Source organism: Enhydra lutris, unplaced genomic scaffold (assembly GCF_002288905.1).
Source record: "Enhydra lutris kenyoni isolate GAN:26980312 unplaced genomic scaffold, ASM228890v2 scaffoldscaffold26, whole genome shotgun sequence".
In the NCBI taxonomy this organism is placed as follows: Eukaryota; Metazoa; Chordata; class Mammalia; order Carnivora; family Mustelidae; genus Enhydra; species Enhydra lutris.
In genome coordinates, this window is record NW_019154110.1 from 6,628,101 (window position 1) to 6,640,338 (window position 12,238).

The following is a 12,238-nucleotide window of genomic DNA, read 5'->3' on the forward strand; positions in this document are numbered from 1 at the left end:
GTCTTCTGTATATAAATTGAGAAGTAAAAATTAGAAGGAGGAGAGCAGCTAAGATACTGTAGTAATAAGGTAGTAAGGATCTATTCTTGATGATTACATAAGAGAAACAAAAGAAAAATAGGAGTCAAATGTAATTCTTAAGTTTTTAGGTTAGGGTCACTAGTAGAATGATAATGCTAGGAACAAAACTAATTATACCTGGGACGGAAAGAAAATAGATTCATGTCTAAACATATTTTTAGTTCAGTTCAGGGTGACATTGATGTCATCCAAGTGGCAATGTCCAGGAGGCAGTTGAGATACACAGTTTTGGAGCTCAAGTATAAAGAACGGAGAATCAATTTGTGATCATCAGTTTAATAAGTGTATCTTTAAGGATAGGTGAGAGGTTAGGGTAGATGGCTAAATGTTAGCTAGGAATTAAGGAGACCAGAAGAGTCATCTTATAAGTGATTAGAGGTTGAGGAGGAAAGCCAAAAGAGTTCAGAGTCCCAGAACCCAAAAGGAGAAACCAGGGCAGCTGGCATTGAAGCCAAAGAAGTCAGGGACAATTTCTAATTGCTGTAAGTGTTCAGTTTACAAAAAGAAAGTAGTTGGTCATCTGACAGGTTGCACACTGGCAGGCTTTGCTTACCAACAGTTTTGTTTTTAAAACCATTTTTCATTGATTACCAACATGTAAGAATAGGAAGATTTCCCATGAGGTCTTGGATTTCTGACTTCTTTTGAACAAATTTGAAAATCTGGCTGTCCTCGGGTTCGGTGTGCACGTGGCAGCAATTCATCCATTGCTGTTAAGTGGCTGCCTCTTTGGGCAGCCTGAGCTCTCAGGTACTTCAGTCTGTCCTGTGCCATCTGTGTGCTCTTTCTGCCTGGCCATCTCTGTAGGCATTTTAGGTTTTCAGATCCATGTTAATTTATCGTAATAGATACCAGGAGGGTTTTTTATTCCTATGATTTCTTTAAATTCATTATGTGGAACCTTCACTCTTTTCCTATGTTTTCTTTTTTAGAGGCTGCCTCCATTTGAAACATTTTCTCAGGGACCTACGTTGCAGTTCACTCTTCGTTGGACGGGAGAAACCAATGACAAATCTACAGCTCCTATCGCCAAGCCTCTTGCCACTAGGAATTCAGAGAGTCTTCATCAAGAAAACAAGCCTGGTTCAGTTAAACCTACTCAGACTATAGGTAAGAAAACACTGCTGTCAGAGTAGTGCTTTGCAGGGGCACCTGGCTGGCTCAGTTGGAAGAATATGCAAAACTCTCGATCTCGGGATTTTGAGTTTGAGCCTCACATTGGGTGTAGAGGTTACCAAAAGAAATAAATAAAATAATAATAATGTTTTGCAGAGTTAGGACTTGGGTTCAGGTTAATTTGTTTGCCGTTTGCTCTAATAATTATTCTTTGGGAAATATCAGCAGTTCTTTATGTTTTATGACAGGTGTGTCTGGGAATTTTTTTAAAAAAACTTTAAAAGCATGATGAAATATATAGTGTATATATAACATATATATATATATATATATACGTGTGTGTCTGTGTGTATGTATATATATGCACCATATGTTATATAACACCATCTTTAGATAGCTTCATGTCAATTTAGGACAAGTTTTTCCACCAAATAAATTTCTCTCAAGCTCATGAGAAAAACAGTTGGTTTTCATACCTTTTTAGATTTTGGAACTGCAGCTATATAAACGGTTTTGTAACTGAATGCTTTTTATAAATCATGTGAAGATTTGTATATGTTGTAGAACTGAATCAGTATTTCAGAATGTTTTTACAGTTTTAGGGCTGGAAGACGATCATCATAACTTGAATTTTACCAGGTTATATTTTGTAGGAAATTTTTAGAGGAAAAACACTTAGAAATGGAGTTAACTCTGCTGAGTTAAGGTTCAGGTGCATTGTAGTGTTTTGTCATTTTGTATCTGCCTGATAGGAACACTGCCCTCAATTAAGAGCATCTACATGTTTTTATTTAACTCTGTTTAAAGAAGACAGAAGGCTTAAGACAGCTGTCTTTGACATTGACCACTCATGTCCACTCATTGTGTGTCCGTTACCGGGAGAGTAAAAGGGATATAAGAAATGGCCTGTGTCAGGGCAAAGATTTCTCAAGTACATTGTGCTCTGGGCATGTCTTAAAATATTCTGTGGCCAGTCTTAATAAGTAAGTGTTTCAAAGAAACTGAGAAAAAGTTTTATACAGAATTGTACATATGAAATGGTTAGTTGTGTCAGAGAATATAAAAACATTTTATTTTTAAGTCTGTAAAGAAATATACCAAAATTATTAATGGCCGTTATCTTTTGGATTTGGGGTGATACTAATACAATCATTTTTAATTTAGTTTTTGTTAAACCAACACTAAGTGGATATCTGCTCACTGTTGTGCACTGAGAATACAAAGACCAATCAAAACCACCTCTGACCTCAGAGTGCTTAAACTATAGTGACTACATATAATTATTTGGAGTTTCTTTCTTTTTTATTTTTTTTAAGATTTTATTAATTTATTTGACAGAGAGAGATCACAAGTAGGCAGAGAGGCAGGCGGAGAGAGAGGAGGAAGCAGGCTCCCTGCCGAGCAGAGAGCCCGATGCGGGACTCAATCCCAGGACCTTGATTGAGATCGTGACCTGAGCCGAAGGCAGAGGCTTAACTCACAGAGCCACCCAGGCGCCCCTGGAGTTATTTTCATAACGGTTTAGAATATAAGAGGGTTTTTTGGTTTTGTTCTGTTTTTTGTTTTTTGGTTTTTATTTTAAGAGGCCGGTGGGGGGTGGTGCTTCTAAGAGAGAGAGATGGAGTTCTAAGGGAAAAAGTGGCTCCTGCCAATAACTTAAGGATGAGAACAAAAACTGGTTAAGTGGGGCACCTGGGTGGCTCAGTTGGTTAAGTGTCCGACTCTTGGTTTTGGCTCCAGTCATGATCTCAGGGTTGCGAGATCAAGCCCCACATAGGGCTCCACACTCACCGTGGAGTCTGCTTCAGATTCTTTCTCCCTCTCCCTCTGCCCCTCCTGCTTGTGTGTGCGTGTGCACTGTCTCTCTCTCTCAGATAAATCTTAAAAAAAAAAAAAAAAAATTTTTTTAAAATAGTGTTAAGTACCATAGGTAGAATTCTGTGAAAACTTTAATGTTTATAGTTTTACAAGATACATCATTTCACTTTTTATAGCATGTATTTGCATTAAATATGAAAGTGTATATTTTCAGCTGTTAAAGAATCATTGAATACAGACCTACAAACAAGAAAAGAAAAAGATACTTCAAGTGAAAACCGACAAAAATTAAGAATATTTTATCAGGTAAACATAGCTGTCCCTTTTTTAAGTAATCATGAGATGCCTTTGTTTTGCATGTTATATCTGAAACCTTTTGGCATATTTAAAAGCATGTCTCTAATTTGGTTTTCTTTTTAAATTGTTTTAACTATTTCTAAAGGTGATGTTGAAACAATATCTTGAGATGTTTAAGTTGGAGATTTGTTTTTTTGTTTTTTGTTATTTAAAGTTCCTTTATAACAACAATACAAGACAACAAACAGAAGCAAGAGATGATCTACATTGCCCGTGGTGTACTCTGAACTGCCGCAAACTTTATAGTTTACTCAAGCATCTGAAACTCTGCCACAGCAGATTTATCTTCAATTATGTTGTAAGTAACTTTTTTTGTTCTTTTCACCAGTAATATATAAGACCATCTGACTTTCAAAGACTGCACTTCTTGGGGTGGCTCAGGTGGTTAAGCATCTGCCTTTGGCTTAGGTTGTGATCCCAGGGTTCTCCCTGGGATCAAGCCATGTCAGGCTTCCTGCTTCTCCCTCAGGCCCCCCTCCCCCCACATTCTTTCTCTCAAGTCTCTCTCAAATAAAACCTTTTAAAAATAAAAATAGTAAATTGTGCTTCTACACAAAATGCCAAATCTTTGCATTTGGTAGATTGCTCTATGCATGAATTACAGTGATCAGCTTCATATATTTGCATAGTGCTCCTATATTGACTTATATAATCCTCACATTGGCTCTTTGAATTAAGTGGTGATTTCTTTATTCTTACTCAAACAAGAAATAATTTGTACAAAGTTACCAAGCCAGTAATTGTCACAAACAGGATTTTAACACAAATCTTCTTGGCTCCAGGTCTTCTGACTTCCCTTTCACCATTCTCATGTGTGGCTCATTTTAGTTTTCAAAACATTAAGAGCTACAGGTACTTTTTAATTAACGAAATGAGAGTGATAGATACTTAGGGTAGGGATAATTAATATTTCCTTATTCTCAGCATCTTGGCATTCGTGTTACAGTATCATCCGAAAGGTGCTAGGATAGATGTTTCTATCAACGAGTGTTATGATGGCTCCTATGCCGGAAATCCTCAGGATATTCATCGCCAACCTGGATTTGCTTTTAGTCGCAATGGACCAGTAAAGAGAACACCTATCACACATATTCTTGTGTGTAGGTAGGTAAAAACGTCGTACAACAAAACTTACTCTCTGACTTCTGCTGGTGATGGAGACAAAGGAGAGCCAGACAGGGCTGCTGTTTAGGGTGGGAACCATTATTTCAGATTACTGGCTAAGTGTCTGGGGTGGCATACTGTTTTATAACTCTCTCTAGCCCCTGTAGCGATTTTCTCACTTCCTCCTTAGAACTTTTTCCTGTGTCTTAAATGTCAATGTCACTCCTGCTACAGTGCTTAGAGGGATTAAAGAATTCTCCCAGTGGAAGTTACTGTGTGCATGCCTAGGAAGGAACCTGTACCAGAGGAATGTACTCTATTTGAGAGGTGTGAAATAGAATCCTATCCCTGTCACTTAGTGTTACATCAACATTTCTTTTCATCAGACCAAAACGAACAAAAGCAAGCATGTCTGAATTTCTTGAATCTGAAGACGGAGAAGTGGAACAGCAGCGAACGTATAGTAGTGGACACAATCGTCTCTATTTCCATAGTGATACTTGTTTACCTCTCCGTCCACAAGAAATGGAAGTAGATAGTGAAGATGAAAAAGATCCTGAATGGCTAAGAGAAAAAACCATTACAGTGAGTATTACTATTATCACCACTGACCATGATTTTAGAATCTTATAAGTAATTCATGTTTAAAAACTATTAGTTGTTTAATATGAATTAAACTCTTAACTTAGTGTGAAGGACTCCTTTCTAAATGAAGGAATTTAGGAATCCACAATTTTTGTAATTGTGTCATTTGAAGAGTTAGCAACTGAAGGACATACAGCTTTTCTTGTGATTTTGTATCGTGTTTTGGTTTTTTTGAAGTAGGTAACTTATTTATAACTTAGGGTTTCCCTTTTAAAATTACTACTTGAATAAAAGTTTTATTTAACAAATGTTGCCACTTTGCTGTATATATAAGATGATATTAGTTACAAAAATTGTTTTTGATAGTCTCATAATTTTTTTTAGAAATACCAATTTTGTTTTTTCTGTATTTAATAGGTATTTTTTCCTTCTTTTTCTTTTTTTCTTTTCTTTTTTTTAGCAAATTGAGGAATTTTCTGATGTTAATGAAGGAGAGAAAGAAGTGATGAAACTGTGGAATCTCCATGTCATGAAACATGGGTAGGGTATTTCTAAATTTAAATATTCCGTTTCCTTTATGTTCCTCTTGCTGCTTCCATTCTGTAAATCTATGTTTGAGACTTATTTAAAATTCCACTGGCTTGGCGCTGGGGTGGCTCAGTTGGTTATGCATCCACCTCTTGATTTCTGCTAAGGTCATCATCTCAAGGTCAGGCAGTCAGTCCTGTATTGGACTTTGCCCTCAGTGTGAAGCCTGCGTAAGAGTCTCCGTTTCCCCTCTCCTCACACAAAAAAATAGGAAGGAAATTCCATTAGCGTAGATACAGTGTGCCCGAAATCTTATCCTAATTCAAAGTATTATAACTGCAGAAAGAAAAATGGTTTTATTTTTAAGAAAGGTGTTAGCTCTAATGGCAGTTCTCATTTTTAACATGTCCCTTTTTTTTAATGACCCAATTTTCATTTATTTTATTGCCAAGGATTAAAAAAAATATTAGGTCCCTTGGTACATACCTGGAAATGCTGAAGATTGGTTATCACACTATTAGTACAGTTTTTTAAAATTGCTTAGTTCTGGAGAATAAAATATAAATAGCTTTTCTGATTTCTTACTACCATTGCATAGAGGTCAGGGTAGAACAGTACTTATTTCTTTTGCCATTGTGGCTAAAAGTATCTTCCAAAGTGTTATTTTTCCTGCAGATTTGCCTCCTTCCCAGTGTGTGAAATATTTGCCTTTCAGTACATTTATGTTTCTTCTGTACCTTCATTATTATTATTAGATCCTCATTTAAGGTTTTCTTCTATAGCATGAACAGCCAAAATGTTTTTATTTATAATGAAGTAAATGGTAAGGGGCACTTCTGTTTCTTTACTCTTAAGGAGTAAAGAGGAACTGGTGCATAAATTCCAGCCCAGATGTCTGGGGTGCATGGGCCCTAGCCTTTTTTTGTACACTGCCTTAAGCTAAGAATAGTCTTCGTATCTTTAGTGGGTTGGAGAAAAAAAAGAGGGAGACAACAGATTGCATATAGCTTGCAAAACCTAAAATGTTTACTTATCTAGCCTTTTAGAGAAAATGTTTGTCTGGTCCCTGGTGTAGTTATTAAAACTCAGTCATGAGTAATTTCTGCATTTTGAAACTTAGGTTAAGTCTGTTTTTTTCTTTTGTCCTGATAGGTCAGTTTCAAGATGGAATTTTAGTCCTACTATTACTTTATTGGGTTCCATTTTCATTTCTTGATCTAACTCTGGTAGCATAACAACTGTTGGGGTTCATGCTATACTAGCATTGTAAAGTGGCTAGTATAACTGGGTATTTTTACCTGTTTGGTAAACTTTGGATTTTAAAATATCTGCAGGCAGGCCTTACAGACTTTGTTAGACACTGAGTTTCAGTGGATAACTGAGCAGCCTTTCTCCTATTTGGTTTGATTTGATTTTTTTCAAATTTTATTCATTGTGGGTGCCCCTTCCTTGCTTTCTATCAACACAGCCACACTGTTAACCACATTCATTGTGACATCTTCAATTTTTTTTTAATGTGGCTATTTTTCTCGTTTTATTGAAAAATAATTGGCATACGTCACTGTAAGTTTAAGACATACTGTGTGATGGTTTTATATTTATTGTGAAGTGATTACAATAGATTGAGCTAACATCCCTCTTATATAGATACAATAAAAAGAAAAAAAGAAGGAAAAAATCATTTTCTCCTTTTGTTGAGAATTCTTAGTATTTACTCTTTTAACAACTTTCCTGTGTATTATACAACAGTGTTGTCATCATGTTGTACATTATATGCCTAGTACGTGAGCCTTTTAGTATTTGAACACCTCCCTTAATCTCTCCTCCTCCCACTTTCTGCCTCTGCTACCCACAAGTTTGATCTCTTTTTCTATGAGTTTTGTTACTGTTTTCAGATTTAATTAGTTTTTTTTAGTAATCTCTATACCCATCATGGGGCTCAAACTCATGACCCAGAGATCAAGAGTTGCACACTCTACCAACCGAACCGTCCAGGCACCTCTGTTTTTTTTAGATTCCACATATAAGTGAGATCATACAGTGTTTGTCCTTCTGTCTGGCTTAGCGTAATGCTTTCACAGTCCATCCATGTTGTTAAAAATGTGGCATCTTCGTTTCTTTAAAGGTTTTCCATGAAGTGAAAAATGTAGAGAAACACTGCTTCTGAAATAGGAAAGTATGTCAAGGTCAAGAGAGAAACTAAAGGGGATAGTTAGTGTGTATGTAGAGAGTTAAGGAAAGTGGTGGCAAGAGAAAAATGCTCTGTACTTTTAATACTGTTGTATGCTGTTTCATTAGGACAAACAGAAATGACATCTTTTGAATTTCTGGTTAAATTAAATCTCTTTAAATTTTTTAAAATGGTAAGTCCATTCAGGTCATTGAGTCTCAGATTCACTGTAGTTTTACTAATTGTTAAGTCATCACTTACTGGTCTATCAGTTACCATGTTGCATTTGGCCAAAATGCTTTATATCACTGTTGATGTTTGTGTTATTTTTATCGAATAGGTTTATTGCTGACAATCAAATGAATCATGCCTGTATGCTGTTTGTAGAAAACTATGGACAGAAAATAATTAAGAAGAATTTATGTCGAAACTTCATGCTTCATCTAGTCAGCATGCATGACTTTAATCTTATTAGCATAATGTCAATAGATAAAGCTGTTACCAAGCTCCGTGAAATGCAGCAAAAATTAGAAAAAGGAGAATCTGCTCCCCCTGCAAATGAAGAAATCACTGAAGAACAAAATGGGACAGCAAATGGATTTAGTGAAATTAACTCAAAAGAGAAAGCTTTGGAAGCAGATGGTGTCTCAGGGGTTTCAAAACAGAGCAAAAAACAAAAACTCTGAAAAGAAAAAACCTAACCCCGTGTTATGGACAAACACTGAAATTGCATTCTAGGGAATTCAGCCTCTAGGAAGAGTTTTGTTTTCGTTTGTAATCATAGGTTTCAAACAGGCACTGTTAGATGAAGTAAATGATTTCAACAAGGGTATTTGTGTCAGGGCTCGACTTCACTTTGTCATGCAGCATTACATGGATGTCCGTCTCATCGATGTCATTACCACACTCTAGTTTGAGCATGAAAAGCAATCGTTGAAAGAAAGTATTTTTAACTTCAGCAGTTGTCTTATGAAATACATTGAATTGATAATCTAGAAATTATTTCATATATTTAAATTATAATGGTTTTAGCATTTGTGACTGGCCATTTTTCTACTTCGTAATTGTGAAACCTTTTTTGGGGAGGGAAAATTGGAGTGTGATTCCTTTTTAGAAATTGAAGATTTTTGGAAATTATGTTGATTATTGCAATCAAACCTTGATCCTTGATTTTGAAATCATTTATCAATTTGGAATGAGAAATTACAACATAAGATCCTTCTTTATAGAAGTTATTTTACAATTTTAAAATAGCACTTCTTCATCTTATGCCTGTTTGAGAAAATGTCAATTTTTCACATTGTTGACCGTGAAATGTCATGTTGGCTTAAAAGGTTACTGACCATTTTGTTTTTATGTGGATACTTTTACTGCATTGCTCACCCAGTATGTTTTTTTAAACTTGAAGAAATATTGCTGTTTTGGGTTTGTTTTTTGTTTTGTTTTTACTTTTCGATATGGTAATCACATTGAAAAATTCAGCTGTCTACATCTTTTCATTATAAACCAAGGGAAGAATGAGTTTGGGATTTTTAAGATGCCACTTTCGAGGAAGGAAATGTTCTATAAAAATGAACCAGAAAATCTATAACTTGTTTTTTTCTTTGCAAGGGATGTCTTTGTAATGTATTCCATGACTAGAATATCCAATACAGACAAGCTGACTTGAATTGTTGTGAGCAGTTTTGCCCTGTGATATATGTGTTTTTATGCACATATTTGCAGTTGGATTTTCTCCAACAGAAAGTGGTTTCACTACTGGCACATTAACAAGCACCAATAGATTTTTATTCCAACTCCAAGCACTGTGGTTGAGTAACATCACCTCAATTTTTTATTATCCTTAAAGATAATTGCATTTTCATATTCTTTATTTATAAAGGATCAATGCTGCTGTAAATACAGGTATTTTTAATTTTTTAATTTCATTCCACCGCCATCAGATGCAATTCCCTATTTTGTTTAATGAAGGGATATATAAGCTTTCTAATGGTGTCTTCAGAAATTTATAAAATGTAAATACTGATTTGATTGGTCTTTTAAGATGTGTTTAACTGTGAGGCTATTTAACTAATAGTGTGGGTGTGATTTGTCATCCAGTATTAAGTTCTTAGTCATTGATTTTTGTGTTAAGAAAAATAGGAAAGAGGGAAACTGCAGCTTTCATTACAGACTCCTTGATTGGTAAGCTCTCTCAATGATGAGTTACGGTAAACTCTGATCATGCCTCTGGTTAGTGAATCTCGAGCATTTCTCTCGGGCTTTAATTTGCTAAAGCTGTGCACATATGTAAAAAAAAAAATAGATTATTTTAGGGGAGATGTAGGTGTAGAATTATTGCTTATGTCATTTCTTAAGCAGTTATGCTCTTAATGCTTAAAAGAAGGCTAGCATTGTTTGCACAAAAAGTTGGTGATTCCCTCCCCCAAATAGTAATGAAATTACTTCTGTTGAGTAAACTTTTTATGTCATCTTATAATAAAAGCTGAAAAAATCCCTTTGTTTCTATTTATAAAAAAAAAAAAATGCTTTTCTATATGTACCCTTGGTAAGAGATTTTGAAGAAATCATGTAAGATGATAAAGCATTTGAATGGTACAGTAGATGTAAAAAAAAATTCAGTTTAAAAGAACGTTTGTTTTTACATTAAATGTTTATTTGAAATCAAATGATTTTGTACATAAAGTTCAATAATATAAAAGCTGTATTCTGTTTTGGTTTTGGTTTTGATTATTATGCATTGTTAATGTGTGTACTAAAATTTTCATTTGGCTAGGATAGTAAGGATCCAGAAAAAGTACACCCAACAGTCAGAGTTAATAAGAAATTAAGGGGGAAAAAAACGAACCCGTGCAAAAATCCTACTTTCAGTTCTAGTAACATCTGTTGCAAATGGCATGTTATTTATCGAAAAACATTTTTATAAGTTCAGAGTAATGTCAGTGTTAGTTAACCTGATAGTTAACAGCTATCCATCTCTGGTTGTGAATTTTTTCTTTTTAATGAAAAATAATTTATCTTGGCCCTCAGAAAGCTCATAAACTGGGACACAAACGAGAATTATAAAGTAAAATGATACAAAGTTATCTACAACATTCAGTGAGGTTAGTAGTCATTGAAGTTAACTCTGGAAGAGTTAGGGGAAGCTGAAGTTAACTCTGGAAGAGTTAGGGGAAGCTTTACAGAGGAGCTGACAGTGAGTTCTTCTTGCTTTATTTACTAGTCACCTGTACACATGCTGCTGTGTTCTTGGAGCTGAGTGCCTCTCTGTGCTTCCAGTGCTCGTTCTAGAGGTTTCTTCTGAGCAGTTGCTTTCTCATTACATTGCAAGGTCCATCTCAATGACCTTTGTACTGTCAAATGGTTTTAGGTGCTCAGCTACTTGGTGACGTGAACAGAGGGTTTTACAAGCTGTGCTGAGTTTGGATTCCAGGCAATAGGAAGTATTTGGAGATTTACAGCACAGATAGGGCACAAACCAACCTGTGTTTTTCGTGAGCCATGGCTCTAAGAACTGGGGAGAGGAGAGGCTCTGCAGAGGAAGAATCCACCACTCGGCGGCTACTGTAGTAGTAGGCCAGGTGAACCCTCCGACTACTGGAACACTACCTGTCCTGAAGTAAATGCCTGAAGTCCTCGGTCAGTGCAATTGCAGGACAGAGGAGTGACAAAGCAGGAAGGTTTCAGAAAGGAAGCAGCAGTCCTCCTGCAGCACAGAAAATGAGTTACGACGGCAATTTCAGCGTAGTGATGGGATAAGGATACCGGTTTAAAGTATCTAATACATGGGAAATGAGGTGGAGAGGCTTCACGCAGGAAGAGTGTGTGAAAATGGGGTCATACCAAGACGGGCAAAGTTAAGAATTTGGGGGAGAGTGGTTGGGACTGTTCCATGTTTGCAGAATACAGAAACCAAAAAGTTACCAGAAAAGGGAATGAGCAAGAACACAGATGGATTCGACTTGCTGTCAATAGGAAGTGGTTTCACTACTGGCCTATTAACAAGCACTCAAGACCCTTCTGGTGGCAAAATGGTACAATGTGGAGAGAGCAATCTGGTAGTTTCTATTAAAATCACAATGTAGGACGCCTGGGTGGCTCAGTTAAGTGTCTGCCTTTGGCTCAGGTCTTGGGTCCTGGGACTGAGCCCCACATCAGGCTCCCTGCTCAACAGGGAGACTGCTCCTCGCTCTCCCTCTGTGATTTCTCTTGCTCTCACTCTCAAATAAAAATCTTGAAAAAAACACAAAAAAAACAGTGCCTTAAGCCTTTGCTCTAACAATTCCATCTTTAGGTAGTCCTACAAGTAAACTAGAACACATGTAAAATGATAAATTGTCACCACTGTTGAAAACAGACTAGACACAAGTTATCAGTAGGGGACTGGGTACGTCATATGATCCATGTAAATGGGATACTATGCAGCAATAAAAAAGGATAAAGAAGTATTTTGTTTGTGTGTGTGAACCAATGTGGAAC

The 12,238-nt window shown here is 36.1% G+C and overlaps 1 protein-coding gene across 2 annotated transcripts in view; it reads left to right on the top strand.

Annotated features, from left to right (window-relative positions):
- The window catches only part of LOC111151219 (SUZ12 polycomb repressive complex 2 subunit), a 40,781-nt gene extending 31,352 nt beyond the window's left edge, over positions 1 to 9,429 (top strand). For both annotated transcript variants that reach the window (XM_022509014.1, XM_022509015.1), the window contains 7 exons: positions 1,014 to 1,191; positions 3,230 to 3,321; positions 3,527 to 3,670; positions 4,319 to 4,476; positions 4,863 to 5,061; positions 5,522 to 5,601; positions 8,100 to 9,429. In XM_022509014.1, the coding sequence (XP_022364722.1) occupies positions 1,014 to 1,191; positions 3,230 to 3,321; positions 3,527 to 3,670; positions 4,319 to 4,476; positions 4,863 to 5,061; positions 5,522 to 5,601; positions 8,100 to 8,445 (1,197 nt within the window). In that variant the 3' untranslated portion in view covers positions 8,446 to 9,429. The remainder of the gene's footprint in view (positions 1 to 1,013; positions 1,192 to 3,229; positions 3,322 to 3,526; positions 3,671 to 4,318; positions 4,477 to 4,862; positions 5,062 to 5,521; positions 5,602 to 8,099) is intronic.
- Positions 9,430 to 12,238: the final 2,809 nt, after the last annotated feature.